This window comes from Schistocerca americana, chromosome 7, assembly GCF_021461395.2.
Source record: "Schistocerca americana isolate TAMUIC-IGC-003095 chromosome 7, iqSchAmer2.1, whole genome shotgun sequence".
Classification (NCBI taxonomy): domain Eukaryota; kingdom Metazoa; phylum Arthropoda; class Insecta; order Orthoptera; family Acrididae; genus Schistocerca; species Schistocerca americana.
The window spans coordinates 124,950,887-124,967,808 of NC_060125.1; the positions used below are offsets into that span (position 1 = coordinate 124,950,887).

General features: G+C 43.6%; 1 protein-coding gene across 1 annotated transcript in view; it reads right to left on the reverse strand.

Annotated features, from left to right (window-relative positions):
- The window catches only part of LOC124621848 (muscle-specific protein 20), a 32,363-nt gene extending 16,087 nt beyond the window's left edge, over positions 1 to 16,276 (reverse strand). Inside the window, exons 1-2 of the mRNA XM_047147291.1 lie at positions 16,119 to 16,276; positions 5,869 to 6,080 (exon numbers count right to left, since the gene is read on the reverse strand). Coding sequence (XP_047003247.1) covers positions 5,869 to 6,080; positions 16,119 to 16,148 — 242 coding nt within the window. The 5' untranslated portion in view covers positions 16,149 to 16,276. The remainder of the gene's footprint in view (positions 1 to 5,868; positions 6,081 to 16,118) is intronic.
- Between the last annotated feature and the right edge of the window lie 646 nt (positions 16,277 to 16,922).

The following is a 16,922-nucleotide window of genomic DNA, read 5'->3' on the forward strand; positions in this document are numbered from 1 at the left end:
AAGCGACTGCTTTTTTCACAAAGAAGTTATCTGCATTGGATGTAGCACCTTTTTATTGTAATTACAGATGCGAAACAGAGAAAAATGGTCTTTTACTTTGATGGTTGAAATCATGACTAAATTTTCAGGGAACTCAAATAAAATTGTAGGGAAATTATGAATACTTCGGCGTGTTGTTCATTACAAAATGGTCCCGAATCTGTCATCTGATAGACTGCTTACTATTTTCTACTCGACTTTTTTGTTTGAGGCCTTGTATGGCCGCCCACACGCACGACTCGCCACGTGGTTGTCCTGATAAGTTCATTGTGTTACAATCAGGGTAACTATACGTCCTCCACACACGTATCTGATTGTCCCCTCGTAAAACCTTCCACTTGTTGAATGTCCATGATTATACGCGGTGTGCCGAAGAGTCACTGGGCACCTACATCAGTTTACTCTTAAGTCTAACTCACGAGCAATTCACCCTTGGAGCAATTGACCCTTGGGACATGGTTCTTTTATTAAGTAGCGCTACAACAAAGTACTGCGAGAAGTTGTGAGTTTCTGGCAAACTGATCTGGCACACATTCTGGTGCATTTCAGATGTGTACAATGGGAATAGAAGAGTCCGACAAATTCACCTAATTTTTCCGAACCACGATATAATGGGCCTTGCTTTGTCTAAAGGATCGCTGCCATGTCGGTACAGGGAAGGTGCGATTGCAAATAAAGTAAGGTATTAAGAGATCTATACCGTTTAATTCACAAAAAGTTATCACCATTAAGACGTAGCACCATTTTAGCGTAATAACGCCTTAGCATAAAATGAGCTGCGAAACAGAAAAAAATGGGCTGCACTTCAATAACTTACAAACATATATGTGTCTTTGTTGGTAAAGGTAGTAATTCTAAAACTGGAAAACAGGCCAATATCGGATAGGCGTATATGAAGAAAAAAAGCTGAAAATCAAGTTGTTATTTCTGCAGTGATGCTGTAAGGCGTCTCTTGTTTTGTAAACACTCTGGTGCCACAGAGATCCGTAGTGTTTTTAATGTTGTTTTTTTTTCTCTCTTTGTGTTTCGTCTGAATAGACTCTCCTCCGCTGCTCTTCGAAAGCCAGACGTTATCTTAAGATGTTTCGCCTGCACGTGAGCCGCCTGCTCAGCTATACTGCGGTCTGGGCTGTCTGCGCACAAGGCGCACCTCACTCTCTCACAACGATTTGTGCGGTTAGGCGTTCACATCCTGCTATCACGTGGCTACCTCACTTCGTTGTCCTCCACAGCTCTTGCAATGCCAAACGACGAAAACGAAAGAGCTTGCTCCATTTTGTGGGCGCGGTAAATGTTAACAGATCGCTGGAATTTCAGATTGATTACCTACTTAGTATTAGACCGTCGGCAACGTTCCTACTTGCAGCGGCTCTCTGATTTTTTAGATACGGAGAAAGGTAGGAGGATATCACTGTTCTTGTCAGAAAGAAGTAAAGAATAAAAGAATATTGATGTATCGTGAAATTAGATCTAAGGAAAACAATATTTAGCAGAGGATAGCATTCACTGACGTTACGCAATGGTAGACGACGGAGAGCACATGTGCTGAAGCCACAGCTAGGTACGTAGAACTATGATCAAGCAGAAGAGAGAGTACTGAACCTAGAGAGCAGATCAGGCTGACAAAAGAGCAGGTTCTGGTGAATCTTACCACATGGCATGGTTAGTGATCGTAGCGCGGGGCACTCGTGTTCGCCGAAAATGACATGCATTCGTGAGCGACATTGCTCTGCTCTGTATAACGTGATAAACAGCCAATCTGCTACTAACTGTAAGGTCGTAAATGCCTTTAGCAGAACGCGGCCGGGGTGGTGACAAAGCTGCAGCTGCTTCTCTGTTTCGAAGCTCAAACTGAAAATGGGCTGGACGTTGCGACGGCCAGACCTTTTATAGTTTAGCTGACGCAAAAACTGCTGTAAATTTCCGACTTAAAAAAAAAAGGCCGTTGTCAAGTATGTAGGAGGGCTTCCCTACTAATACATGGGAGTTGACCACGCCTTTTTGGCGACAGAGGTTCCCTGTTCTGCCTCAGTTCAAACAGTCGGAAATGTAGTTCTCAATGTATCTCCACGCCTCTGAGAGGAAGAGGAAAGACTGTATAAAACTTGACTAGTTTCTGACGGTCGACGCCATTCTGTGGAAATTATCAGCTACTCCCAAAATGATGGTTTCCAGATTTTGATACCTCAGTCTGTCAGCAAGCAATATCTGAAGTTTCTTTCCAGTAGGAAATTTCTTTGACAGTTTAAATCACGAGTAATCTTCAAGAAACTCGAATAAAACTGATAGCGAAGTTATTGTTGCGTCGGTGGGCTATTTATAATCAAGGAGTCCTGAATCTGATTCATTGCTTGTTACTTTCTACTTGACTCTTTCTTTTCCTGGGAAGGTGCCTTTGTATTACAGTTAAGGTCAGAGAAGTAGCTTGGCTTCGACAAGAGGTGATGACCACCATTAACTGTGATGTATAGACTGGGGTTCGAATTGGTGTTATTGTCACCATTAGTTCGCCACTCAAATGGGACACACCCTAACAAGTTTTGATCGGAGTCACTTGGTGTCCTCACAAGTGGAAGGTTTTACGAGGGACAATCAGATAATGTGTGGAGGACGTATAGTTAACGCTCGCTACTTGGGCGAACCTGATTGTAACACAATGAACTTATCAGGACAACCACGTGGCGAGTCGCGCATGTGGGCGGCCGTACAAGGCCCCAGACAAAAAAAGTTGAGTAGGGGGTAATAAGCAGTCTATCAGATGATAGATTCAGGACCCTTTTATAATGAACAACACGCCGAAGTTTTCATGATTTCCCTATCAATTTTATTTGAGTTACCTGAAAATTTAGTCACGATATAAACCATCAAAATAAAAGACCACTTTTCTCTGTTTCGCATCTCATTTTATATTAAGGTGTAATTATAATAAAAAGGTGCTACATTCAATACAGACAACTTCTTTGTGAAAAAAGCAGTCCCTTAATACAATATTTAATTTGCAATCGTGTCTGCCCTGCAGCAACATGACAGCGATCGTGTGGACAAAGGAAGGTCCATTGTATCATGGTTCGGAAAAAAATCAGGTGTATTTATCAGATTGCTCTATTCAATGTCCCAATCTTATTCCCACTGAACACTTTTCAAATGCAGCAGAGTGTGTGCCAGGTCAATTTGCCAGAAACTCACAACTTCCCACAGTACTTCGTTGTAGCGGTACTTAGTAGAGGATCCTTGTTCCACGGTCAATTGCTCGAGACAGATGCCATTATTTCCAACGATGGCGCCTTAGGAGCGAACTGATGTAGGTCTCCAGTGACTATTTAGCAGACCGTGTATAATCATAGACATTCAATTCGACACACCTGCCTAGTAATGTATAGGATACGTTTTCGCCCTGAAGACAATGGCCACGTCAAGTGACTAAAATTACACATTATGGTCTCCAGGCTGTCTATAACATTGGACCAGGATTCCACTGTCCACAGCTCACGTAGGTTGGACGGATCTGGGTACAAAATGCTTACATCTTGCCCTCTTGCATCACACATCCGTGCGTCAGTCACTAAGAGGGGCACATGTGATCGTCCCATTTCATGTGGTCTTGGTATTACCACAATGTACATTGAGACCTGATGTAATGGGACCCTAGCGAGTTCTTTCTTTTTTGTATTCGTTATCTTGCGTTAGTCAACATTTCAGGAGAGCAGCCATTCATTTCACGAAGTAAAAATTTTATCCAAGTCTTCCTGTATTTCCTTACGATCGGCCAACGACGACGCTCTCCTGTAGACATCAGCACTATATGTGAATTAGATTATTCTCTCTGATAAATCCTTTACTTACATTGAGTACATTAGAAGTTATGTTGTGGTTCCTTAGTGCACTCCCTGTGTAATTTTTGTTTCTGTCGAACATTCTTCATCTAGTATAACGTACTAGGCTCTATTAATGTAATATCATTGAGCCAATCATAGGTATTCGAACCTATGCTGTATGATCGTACTTTGTTTTACAGGACAGTTTAGCTAATACCGTTCTGTATCCTTACTGATAAACAAGTGTTCAGATGAGGATAGCCAATCAATTTAAATTATTAATGCTACATCAAAGTACGCACACAATTAAATATAACAACAATGATTGCAAATCTAAGCGGTACTGTTTCCTTTATTTCTGTGTGGCACAGGTCCTTGCAGTGCTGTTCCATAACTTGAGATGACTGGCTGGCTGTGACAAAGCACAAGAGCGCTGCGCAGATCATAGCACACAGACCAAAAAAAATGTTTCTGCAGGAGGCCAGGATTCAGAAAGATACATGACGGGAACCGAGTGCTGTTTGTCGACAGAGGCAATACCCTGACATCTTTGGAGTTAAGAGGAAAACGCAATGCATTTAGCATGGGACTTAGCAGTTGGGGGCTGGAGGAGGACACAGGTGTAAATGTTTGAATTTTGTAAGGAGGCATACGGTTGGCTGACAACAGTGTTGCTGTGGTTTTGCAGACTCGTGAGCTCGGAAATGAAACCAGTTCTATTGGATGTAACGCTAAAACACAGATATAGTGGAAGAGAATTTCTGTGTGCTGCCCCACACTAAGACAGAACTGAGTATTGGTTAACCACGGCTGTTTCGTTAGCAGATGGGAAGTATGTTGCAATTGTAATAAACTTTCCATTGGTGAGAAATTGGAAAGTATGCTGCTAGTGGCTACCGACAATCCAACTCTGGCAGAACCAGCTAGGTTTTGTGGGTGAGAGGAGAAAGATAATCTCAAGGCATGCTACAGTACGCCTCTTCATCCTAGATCTTAAAGAGGCGATGACTGCACTGTAGTGTTGCAGAGGAAGATCTCTTCACTTTAGAGCTGACCACAGATGTTGGGGCTGAACTTAAAATTCTCAGTCACTATCGCACCCATCCTCTGTACCTGAGTATCAGGATAGTGATAAACATGGGCTGCATTTGTGTATGTCGTGATGAGGGGGACCACGAATTATTTGTTTCACATCAAAGTTTCGTTTTTATGAATTAACTCATACAACCAGCAAGCTGCACTCAAGATGAGCTTAGGCAAGAGAACTGTACGTATTTTTATGGATTTTTTTTTTTTAGGCTGTGAACTTATTCGGCAATCACCGGCGTTTTTTGTGGCCACAGTGTTTGTATCATTTCTATCTCAAATCCACCAACCTCTACCCAAGTCTTCTGTACATACTTATGCAGTCTTGTACCCATTTCTTAATTTCATTTAGTAGCTTGATGGACGCTTTTATCGTTATATCTGTGTGAGTTTTGGTACTCATATTTTATGTTTAATTGGGCCACCCCTGTTTCAATCACGGTATTTAATTAGTTATTCGTTGCATGATTTTCTTTCAGACAGTACAGAAGCATCCTGGCATTTGCCTGGAGTGATTGAGGGAAATCACGGAAAATCTAAGTCAGGATGGCCGGACGCGGGATTGAACCGTCGTCCTCCCGAATGCGAGTCCAGTGTCTAGCCACTGCGCCATCTCGGTCGTTAGTTGACAATGTGGTACAGCTCCTTTATACTGTAAATATTTCCTTTCCTGAAAATAAACTAGAGTAATGATCTGTGGCAAGATACAAATACTGACTTGAAAAATATATCACACACCTTAAATAGGCAAACTAACTTACATATCTGCCACAAGAGTGGATGATATAAGCAGGGATGTTTATCTTAAGCTACAGGAAATATTTCCTGCGCCAGTTTTATTTTGTTCGCCCAATATATATGCTGATGAAATCCTGCAGACAGCTAGATAGGAAGGAGACAGGGTAAAGAGTTTTTGCAGTAAACTTACTTGTTGATGTTCTCCATCATCTTGAACTGCCCGCCAGAGGTGTTGATCTTGGGGATGGCCCCGGGCTTCAGTTTGTTCATGACCTCACACAGGACGACGCCGTCCCGGATGACGTCCTCGTAGGCCTCTCCTGGCGGGAACTTCTTCCCCAGTACAGCTTCAATCCATGCCTGAGCCTCCTTCTCCTGCTGGGGGTCTCTCTTCCCAGCGAGCTGTCAACAGATACGGTCGCCGTTAGCCGCGCTGCCGACCTCGCAACACGACATACCTCACAGCAATTCGTGACACGTTTGCGTTTAAAAAAGTGGATATTGGCCTTTGGAAAGTACTGTCTGCGCAGTCATGTAGATCGGAATTGGAGTGGGATACAGGGAGTAGAGGGTTTCATCCCGTACTTTGCCTGGTGTTGGGAGAGGTACAATGCACAATGAGTAAGCCATGTGCCCCTAGCGTATAAGGGGGAGTCAAATAAAAAGGAGGCAGATGGAAGAAAATAAGTAAACTGTTTATTATTTCAAAACTACTCTCGATAACTTTTAACCACTTATCCCACTGAGAGACGAGATGGTCAGTACCTTCACGGAAAAATGTCTGTGCCGGCCGCGGTGGTCTTGAGGTTCTAGGCGCTCAGTCCGGAACCGCGCGACTGCTACGGTCGCAGGTTCGAATCCTGCCTCGGACATGGATGTGTATGATGTCCTTAGGTTAGTTAGGGTTAAGTACTTCTAAGTTCTAGGGGACTGATGACCACAGATGTTAAGTCCCATAGTGCTCAGAGCCATTTTTTAAAAAATGTCTGTGACTGCCTGCGGTTCCATCATTGTCCTAAGGCGTGCACCTCTTCGCCCGAAGCAAATCGACAGCCACGAATGTCCTTCAGGGCTCCAAAAATGTGGAAATCGCATGGGAGGGATCAGGACAGTATGGTGGATGTGTAAGGGCTCCCCAGCGAAATTTCTGCAGGGCTCCAAAAATGTGGAAATCGCATGGGAGGGATCAGGACAGTATGGTGGATGTGTAAGGGCTCCCCAGCGAAATTTCTGCAGCATAGTTGAAACAACCTCGTCAGCTTGTGGGCCCGCTGTTAGACTGCTAACACTGGTTGTTGGTGACGCTGGATAGCTGTTTACTTCTGGCCCTGAGGATTGTTATTATCCCGAGGAGACTAGAAATGTGCGAATAATGCACACAAGAGCTTGAATAACACAAATTTATATCGTTTATATGCACCTGCACAGTTAGCGCGAATCATTATACATTTCAAAACTTGATGTTACAATTTAACTTTACATCTACGTAAAAACGTAGTAAAACCTGTTTTGTACTTGCATCTTTGTCTTCAGTTTTCTTTTATAGTGACAATTGTCTTCGCCTGCTATATCTATAATCAAGACAAACAAACAATTTAAGTACTGTGTATTCTTGAGAGTAACAGGAGTATTTAGATGCGTTATATATGTAGACCCCAGAATAATTTTTTCACGAAATCTGCGTTATTCGCCCTTGTTGAAAACGGTTAAAAGATAAATAGTAACTGTTTGAAGACATAGTAGTTGCAAATCTTTTTTGAAGATGAACCTCAAGATGACTTTAGAAAACCCAATTCAAACGAAAACGAACATTCTTAATTCTCATCCCAGCCTGAGTGTGACATCTCTTCACAATAGTTAACAATATTTTCTAGGTGATATAGATTTAAGTTAAAAATGTATCATTCATTAAAAAGAAAGTTTCTGTAGTCTCTGAAAGAAATGTAATTGCGGAACTCATCACGTAAGGGTCCCGTCGCCCACACTGTTAGAGAAACTGTAAAGCACGGACTCCTCGATTCAGCATCACACGCTCTACGGCGTGGAAATTGTCGGACACAAAATGGAAAACCTGAGAACACAGTTCCTCTCAACAGGGTCAGTTGTAGGAATAATACGTATCTTGAACGGCCAGAAAGTGAATACGAATTAGATAGGACGAACGTGAACGCATCTTAAACAACAAACTGGCGTTCTTGATAACTGACGACATTAAAAATAGACTTTTTTAATGGCGAAAGCAGATGGGTAATATCTTCCGAAACTCAGCGAGTCTCGGTTGCTCACCTGATTCCTAGGACAAGGTGTGAAAAATGTGACGATGCTTGATGTGATAAGCTCAATAGACAACATATTAGGCACCTTATTAAAAGAGCACACTGGTCGCTTTTAGATAGTGTAGAACTAGTACCAGGCGGGCATCTGCGCCTCCATCACCGACGTTAAGTCGTGTCAGTGAAATTGTGTGTCTGTGCCAGTCGGTTGAACGGAGTCAGCGAAGTAACGTGAGTCGACATAGAGACGTTACTGGGCAGCAGAAAGCAGCTGTCGTACTTAGACCTTCCCTTGATGACACCGTGAATGAAGCTGCCCGGTTTGTTGTTGTATCAACACGGACTGCCCAATGTGGCGACAGACAATGGTGTACCACTCGCAGCCGAGTAACACGGCGTGAGAACAGCACTCGTGAAACCATCCTAACCTACAGGGACCGTTGATAAATGTCAAGCCTTGTGAGTGACAGTTGGTTTGAAAACTGACAGGTATTGCTGCTTTCTGTGAGTGGACGTCCGCTTCACGCAGTTTCAGAGTGAACATTGCGAAGGAAACTGCATGCAATGGAGTTTAGAGCCTTAATTGGCCCAAACAACACCGGAATTGGCCAGTCGCTGCCTGGAGGCATTTAGCGTGGTCCGACGTGTCCCAGTTTTGCTTGTTTCCAAATGGCGCTAGGCGTCAAAGGGCGGATGACGGGCTTAACCCGCAATGTGTAGCAAAAATGGTTCAAATGGCTCTGAGCACTATGGGACTCAACTGCTGAGGTCATTAGTCCTCTAGAACTTAGAACTAGTTAAACCTAACTAGCCTAAGGACATCACAAACATCCATGCCTGAGGCAGGATTCGAACCTGCGACCGTAGCGGTCTTGCGGTTCCATACTGCAGCGCCTTTAACCGCACGGCCACTTCGGCCGGCCCAATGTGTAACAGAGGCGTAGCTTAGGCTGGAGGTGGTTCAAAGATTTTTCAGAGTGCGTTTCGTACCACGACTTGAGCGCGCTAATTCATGTTACCACGAACATTAACCAAGATGTATATTTCAACATTCTTGCTGACCGAGTGTTCCCCTTTCTTCTGCATCTCCATGATGTAGGCCTGCCTTCTTCCAGGAAGATGGCAAGACTCGCGTTCAGAGGGTGTGTGCGTACTTCTCCTAACTGACGAACACTGAGGCACAGCATCGTACCTCGACCGGTCCGCTATATCATCTGCTCTCAATACGACAGGAAATATCTGGGACTATACGAATCACCGAGCGGGAAGTATTCCCCGCAATTTGTTAGCTCTGTGGCATGCAGTCATCACTGTGAAGCTATAGCTGGGTGTGGCACATCTGAAAAATCTTGTGGGTTCTCTTCTTCGCTGAAATGAAGCCACTGCCAAGGCTGGAATCGGTCTCAGACGGTATCAGTGTGGCGTCCCTAACGAGAGGGGAGTGACTGATTTTCCCACTCTGCTTATGTCAGCTGAAGTCAGATATCGCATTAATTGCGTGTGGGCCAGTGGCCTGTGCAAGTATTTGAGGCGCTGAAAACCATAAGGACCTAAAGCACACTGTCGTCGATTTTGCATGTATGCACGCTCCTGACATCTGTTGATCTTAAAGTGAAAAAGCTTTATGAATGTTGTACTCTTACACTCTACACACGAAAATTTGCGAAAAGCTGTTTCACAGATTTCCCTGATATTCACATCCATAAGAGCCCAAAGCACAAATTTCCATTGTTGTAGAAACGCTCGCAGTCACCCCGATTCCCATTTATTCACAAAAGCCGGAAGCTGTTGAAGGGATCGTAGCCTCAGTTTCCATGGTTTCAGAACCTTCAGAAGTGTTACCGTCGTCACCTTCAACCCAAAAGTTGATGTTCACGATAATAATACGAGTACACATTTCAGAAATTTTACAAAGATGAAGTTTTCAACTGATTGCGATGAACTGTTGTTTAATGTAGCATAGTCTTCACTGTAGCCGTGGGAGGTCACCATTTTCTTCAAGTGACAGTTTTCCTCACACTTTGTAGATGCCTTGGAAAACCTAATGCCCAAATACTTGGGTGGAAGGCAAATACCAAGCTCGAAACACAAATACTTGACAATATGACTAGATCAAGCTCCACAGAACTAATAGATTTCAAGCCTAAAGTGAAGAGCTTTATCATAACCTCAAATCAGAGAATGTGCTTCATGAAAATGGTGGTAACGAGGGTCATGAAATGTTGGTATACATCGTAATTGTGTGAGTTCTGCATTTAGTATCTATTCTTTATGTTCTGATTCTATCTTCACATTAATTACAAACCACAGAACAGACAAAGGACACTATCGCCAGTGTATGAACATTTTGTGGATTAATATTAATAATAATTCTAAATATTAACTGAAATTTCATAATATGAATTTGTTACATGAGTTTTCATAGGAAACAAAGCATGTTGAGACTCGTTTAAAAGCAAGTCAAACCTAAAAGACTGGCAGTTTGCCTACAAAATTGATTTTCACAAACAACTATTTTTCTCAAAACTTTGTTTCTGTGTTTTGGGCCCTTATGGTTCTCAGCGCCTCATTTCAATTGGATGCCACTTCGGTGGTTTGCATGCCCCTAATGTATAATTGGGGAAAAAGGGCCTACAGTTTATGGTGGAATGCAAGTCACGTGTCGTTTGTGGTGACTCCTCACATCGTTGAGAGATGAAGGGTAGATTAAAGGCAGGCTGAAAATTTCCTATTGGGACTCGGTCCTGCAACCTCACGGTTTCCAGCCACACACTTTACATTAGACCACCAGGCCCGACGAACTAAATATAGGGTGGTCGAAACAAAACTGTACCGAAAAATATTTCAAGCACTTTAAAGAGTGGTAACCCCATCCTACATCAGTTACCCCGCAAGCAGATGATGTAAGTTGGGTTGACTATCTCAAAGTGCACGAAATATTTTACGGGCCAGTTTTATCTTTGCCCACCACGCACAACAACGACGTTACCAATTTTGGTAACACCATGAATCGTCGGAAAGACAGTGTACGTTGTTGTCTTGGGTAAGAGCACATGGAGCAGCTTCAGAGGAAGGGGTCGGCAGAGCAGTGGTCGTGCCCGTGAGGTGGGGCTTGCCGGCGCAGTCCATTGTGTTTTGGCGGCTGGCGTGAATTCCTGACAAGGACGGGGCAGGCGCGCCTGCCAACGCCGCTGGCTGTTTTTGGAGCAACTGCTGCGCACAACCTCACACCGACCCGCGTTGCGACACCTCGACCGTCTCCACAGCGTGAACCTTCGCACCTGTCATCCACAGCGGAGCGCCCTTTTATTGACGAAACTGTTCGTCCACAGTGGATTCCAAACGATAGTCGGATTGGGTAGTGGTGAAAAGTATCAAAAATAAACGGGAGGGCAGATGACTACATTCCGAGAAACGGGGTGAAGTGCTTCTGGCAGCTTCCACTTGTACCGAGTTGGCTGGGTTTGACTCGTCGCTGCCGGCGCGGAATCCGGTCAGATGCCTCAAGCACTCCGCGACCTGCTTTTCTCCTCCAACTTCAGCTCCTCATCGACAGCAGTATTGTTCGAGTAACAGTCCCCACATTCCTAACTGAGTAGCACAAAGCAGAAAACGAACGAATATCGTTATATACAATTCGTTTACACTTCAGTAGGCAAACTGTGAATGCTGTAAGTAAACTTCAAGTATGTTGTCCAGCAGTAGCAGCTTACTCAATCGGCCTTTCATATTTCCTTTTCCACTACTCACTGTCTACATCGTGGCAGAGAATAACTTATAACGACCTAAATATGCGCCCTTTCCTATTTTTATACAGAGCACAGGTGACGTATTGGATCGACTGACGGGGTCACGCTCTCGATGCTGATCTATGGAGACTCATTTACGATACAGTAAAATGTTCGCAAAGATAAAGAGAGTAATTGTTTTGTCCTTACAGATAATTAAAACTGAAAATATAAATTCGACAAACGAAGTTGTGAGTTAAATTTAAAAGAAAATAACTACTAAATTGGTGATGATTTCAGTTATAAACCGCTGTCACAAAGTAATGAAAGTATACTGGCAGCCACTGAAATTACTTCAAAAGTAAGTTAAAGTATTTGTATAAGCTGTTCCGTTTAGGCTAGTATGTGCAACATTCGAATGAATTCTTCGTTCCTTTTGTTATTTGACAGATGTCCTTAAAAAAAAACTGGAGATTAATGCACAGTAGGTGTTCTCGAGGCTGTGTTCCATTCAAGAACGGACCTGGCTGAGATAGCAAATGCCGCTTCCATTTAATAGTGTAGGAGGACCTTTTGGTTCTAATATTATTACACGCCACAAAAACTGTACATAGACTTACTCCATCTGATTTGCTGATGTCGGGAGGAAATAGGTTTTGCCGTCGTAACGGTTTTTATGCGTGTAGACTCTAGAAGTCGCACTGCGTTTCTAAAATGAACTGTAGATCCGCTATTCCTAGTTGCATGATCCGGTTCTCGGTCCAGAAGAAGCGAAAGACATACCGCCACTATCAGGTCTGAGTCTAGTAAATATCGGATAAATGAGCGCTGTTGATGCAAAAGGCTCCTTTCACATTTTTTCATGAGAATGACCAGTGTTTACTGCCGGCCGCGGTGGCCGTGCGGTTCTGGCGCTGCAGTCCGGAACCGCGGGACTGCTACTGTCGCAGGTTCGAATCCTGCCTCGGGCATGGGTGTGTGTGATGTCCTTAGGTTAGTTAGGTTTAAGTAGTTCTAAGTTCTAGGGGACTTATGACCTAAGATGTTGAGTCCCATAGTGCTCAGAGCCATTTGAACCATTTTGAACCAGTGCTTACTTCCCAATCCACCCATTGCTAACAGATGTTTGTAGGCATCCGTGGCGCGTAATGAAACTTCGCAGTTCTCTTTTTGTCTTATATTGTTCAGAAAGTCCTTAAGCAGCGTTAATTGTCCGAATATAGCGTTTTAGAATACAGTTTTTCCTGTTTTATATCAAATACTATGAACCACCAGTATGCGTGGGTGTACCGTTACAAAGCGATATGAAATTTAGCGAGCATGAACTGTAGAAGGGAGGCGAATTGTCGACTTCGGTCTACTGGGAGAATTTTACGAAATACGAGCTATTTGTACAGGAGGCCGCGTGTAGAACACTACCGTGACCCATTCTTGAGTACTGTTGGGGTCTTTGGGGCCCCTTCCAGTTAGCATTAAAGGAATACATGGAAGCAGTTGAGAGGCGGGCAGATAGATTTGTTACCAGTAGATCCGATTAACATGAAAGTACTGCGGAGATGCATTGGGAACCAAACGGGAAGCCCGGGATGGAAGCCGACGTCCTTTTCGGGGAACACTATTGAGTAAATTTAGATAACTGGCATTTGAAGCTGACTGAAAAACTATTCTAGTGCCACCAACGTACATTTCGCATAATGATCGCACAGATAACTGAAATTAGGGCTCGTACGGAGGCATATAGACAGTTGTTTTTCCCTGGCTCTGTTTGCAAGTGACACAGGAAAGAAAACGAGTAGTTGCGGTACAAGGTGCCCTCCGCCACGTACCGTGCGGTGACTTGAGAGTATGTGTGTAGATGTAGATTACGATGGGGTCTCAGTAAGTGGTAGCGGCTGGTGAGGTTTGCTGTGGCGCCACGTTTGCCTGTGGCGACAACGGGCCCCGCGAACAGAAATAGACGCCGTCTCTGTCGCGCTGACAGCAAACACGACCGGCGCGGGACCAGGCTGGGGCGTCGCCCGCCTGCAGGAGGAGCACGCGTCTGGCAAACCCCTGCTTGCGCCCCAAACACGGACACAGACTGGCTAGTCAAGGAGACATAAATGTGTGGGCTGTCGCATTTTGGCTATCTTCCACATGCGAAGGCAAGTACATTTATGGTAGCGTTAACTGTGTTACGGCCACATCGCTCAGCTGTCAGCCATTGTCTCCGACTTTCGACATAGTAGCCACACACAATTAACCTATGGACTAATCTGCGTGATTGTATCTCTCATTCTCAAGCATACGCCTACTACTGGCACATTTGCAACAACGTACCACGCCCACGAATGGACTAAAACTCGCTTTAGAAGGCACCAACGCCTTCCGAAGACCACGCATGTCGCGCAAGTTGAGTCCGCGTATGGGCGTACTTCCTTGTTTCTACTGAGATTTTGAGTAGACATATCAGAAGATCGGAGTAGTTGCATTACCAGATCCCTTCGAACTCGATTTTACATTTCTGCACAGTTACACATTTTCTCGCACGTATCTGCGAACTAGATATCCACAATATGGTGCATAGTTTCTTGCAACCTTTCCGAACGTTTTCAATCATAGTGTCTCACATACAAATGAAATTTTTAGCAGTTACACTTGTTTACGTTTAGACCGTATTTAGTGAAATGTAATTATTAATCTAGTATTAAAGGTTCTCACGTACAACTAACCGACTTACTGAAATCACAACCATACTTTCATAATCTCGCTACACATATTATTTTCCATCTGTGTTCTCTATATTCTCACCACACACAGATGGTAATGCCACGTATAAACCAGAGGCACAGGCAGGAAATAAATGTGCAATGTTAACTGTCCGGCATAGCAACGCTACCCAAAAATCGCAGAAGCCCACATCAAATTAATTTTAATATGGTCCAACACAATTTCTTTAGTATATGATAGGTAATCTCCCATATAATTACCTCTAGAGCGCATTTAATTTTGCTTTTCAACAATGCTCTACTAGCATTGCTCTACGAGTACTATCACAGGCAGTTTGCCTAATACGTGAAGTGAAGAAGAAGAAGAAGAAGAAGAAGGAGAAGGAGAAGGAGAAGAATGCTCTATCTAATTTTGAGGAAGAGTAAAATTTAACGAGCTTCCATTTATTTTCCCAAAAACCACATTTGACTCCAGTTTTCTGTAGTTGAATGAAGATATGGGGATTTCAGGTCTCAGAAATTCCGTGGTTGAATTCCCCCGTCCCGGTAGGGTAACTTTTATCTTGCGTCTCGTGGGGCCATTCACCTGACATTTACTGAAAAATGATATTTTATTGCTGAGATGCTTCGCCGCACCTTATCACACTTTGGTACTCCCTAAAGCCAGTCAGGATGGATTCTCGCTGTCAGGGTGTATTTTCTCTTGACATAACTGGACCTAACGTAATTTATTCTTCCGCTTTTCTTTCCTCCACAGTATTTTGTAACATAAAGGGAATGAGTTCAAACGATTATTCCAAAATATTATAAACATGATTATGAAACCATTTTTTCTTTGATATGTAACTATCGTGGGCATAGATTGCCGAAAGATGCTTTGATTAGTCGATGGGGTCGCGTTCTCTGGACAAAGTTATAAAACAATGCAGGCGAGGAGCTAGTAAAAGTTGTTAGCAGAGAGGAGCAGCAGAACCAGAGACACTCTTGTAAGCGGAATTTTAAATTTTCCTTGGAGCAACAACGACTGAAAGAATTTTTATAAAGGAAATATTGTTATTTTATTCTATAACAGAATTAGACTTTTGATATGTAAATATTGTAGAAAAATTACTGACAAAATGTGAAATGGGAACAGAAAGAATACGGGGTAATGTGTTGTGAAAATGTGGAAATTGTTTTCTATATTTATTTATTTACTTAAATTTTTGAAAGCTGTATTCATTGTTAGTAATAAATATTAAATGATATGTATTCGTTCTGGTTTTAATACAGATTCATCTCGTCATTAATGTATCAATTATACTAAAATTTTATACTTTTTTATTAGATATGGAAACTTTGAGACAGTTATAACATACTGATTTTGTGTTACATGTATAACGGTAAATGTGGCCTAAAAACAGTCCCACTACATGCGCCGTCACCTCGACGTAATACAGAAGGGCTACGAATAAATAGCGATCACACTGTACTCTCGTGATCGAAAATTTGAAGCAGGTTAAAGTGTGGTAATCATTTCAGAAGTCGGATGAGCAAACAGAGACAGTGCTAATTGCGAGAGGACAGAGTACATAGAAACACGGCAAGAGTATCGCCCAGTTATTGTAGAACTGTTTGGCCTGGCTGAGGTGGACGCACACACTAAGTGACAGCTAGAACTGTTACAACTTCATCACGAGACGTGGTGTCGCCAGCAAGCATCTTGCGGCGGACGGCGGCAGGGGGCCTTACCTTGGCCTGGACCTGGCGTTGCAGCGACATGTCGTTTGTGCGGTGGATGCGGTTTGGGTTGGCGACGGGTCTGGGGTTCACACACTGCGCGGGCCGCCGCCAGCGCGCCTTTATATAGCACCCCCGCCGCTCGCCCCACCACGGGCCGAGCCGCTCGGATTTTCCTCCCGAAAATAACCGAATTATTCAGAAACGGCCGGCGCTTCCAGCTGGACACCTGCGCGCGCCGCCCCGCCCCCGCACCGTGACGTCTTCTCGGGTGACGGAGGGCGACCTGGTGCAACGCGGCTGCCCAGAGCCTGCCGCTGGAGAAAAATAAAACGAGCCCGAGAAGTAGAGCCGAGCTGACGGACTCGTCAGCAAAGCGGAAACCGCTTTCGCCACTCACATTCTGTCTTACTCTTGTGGCAAATTTGTCGCTGACTAATCTGTTTACACAGGATGGTAGGAATATTGGACAACATATTAGTCACCAGGTGCGTAGAAGGTGTTTGCGTATGGCGTAGAACAAGTTGGTGCCTAAGTGGATCTCAACAGTTTCGGAAATGTAGAATAGTGTTCCGAGTGTGACACGGTGCAGGAACTTATTCTTCCCCGTTTATAACAAGCAATGTAATTTCTATGTGGACAAAAAGTAAAAAGTAAGCCATTTGTACTCGTGCTATTTTAAACAAAGGAGATTTTTCTCTTCATGTCACTGCAATATAATCTTTCATATCTAAAGTAAAGTTGTCCTCATTTCGAAGTTTGGTTTGAACGTAGAAGTGCTACAAGGCACGATTCTGCTGAAGGTGAAACTCTTTT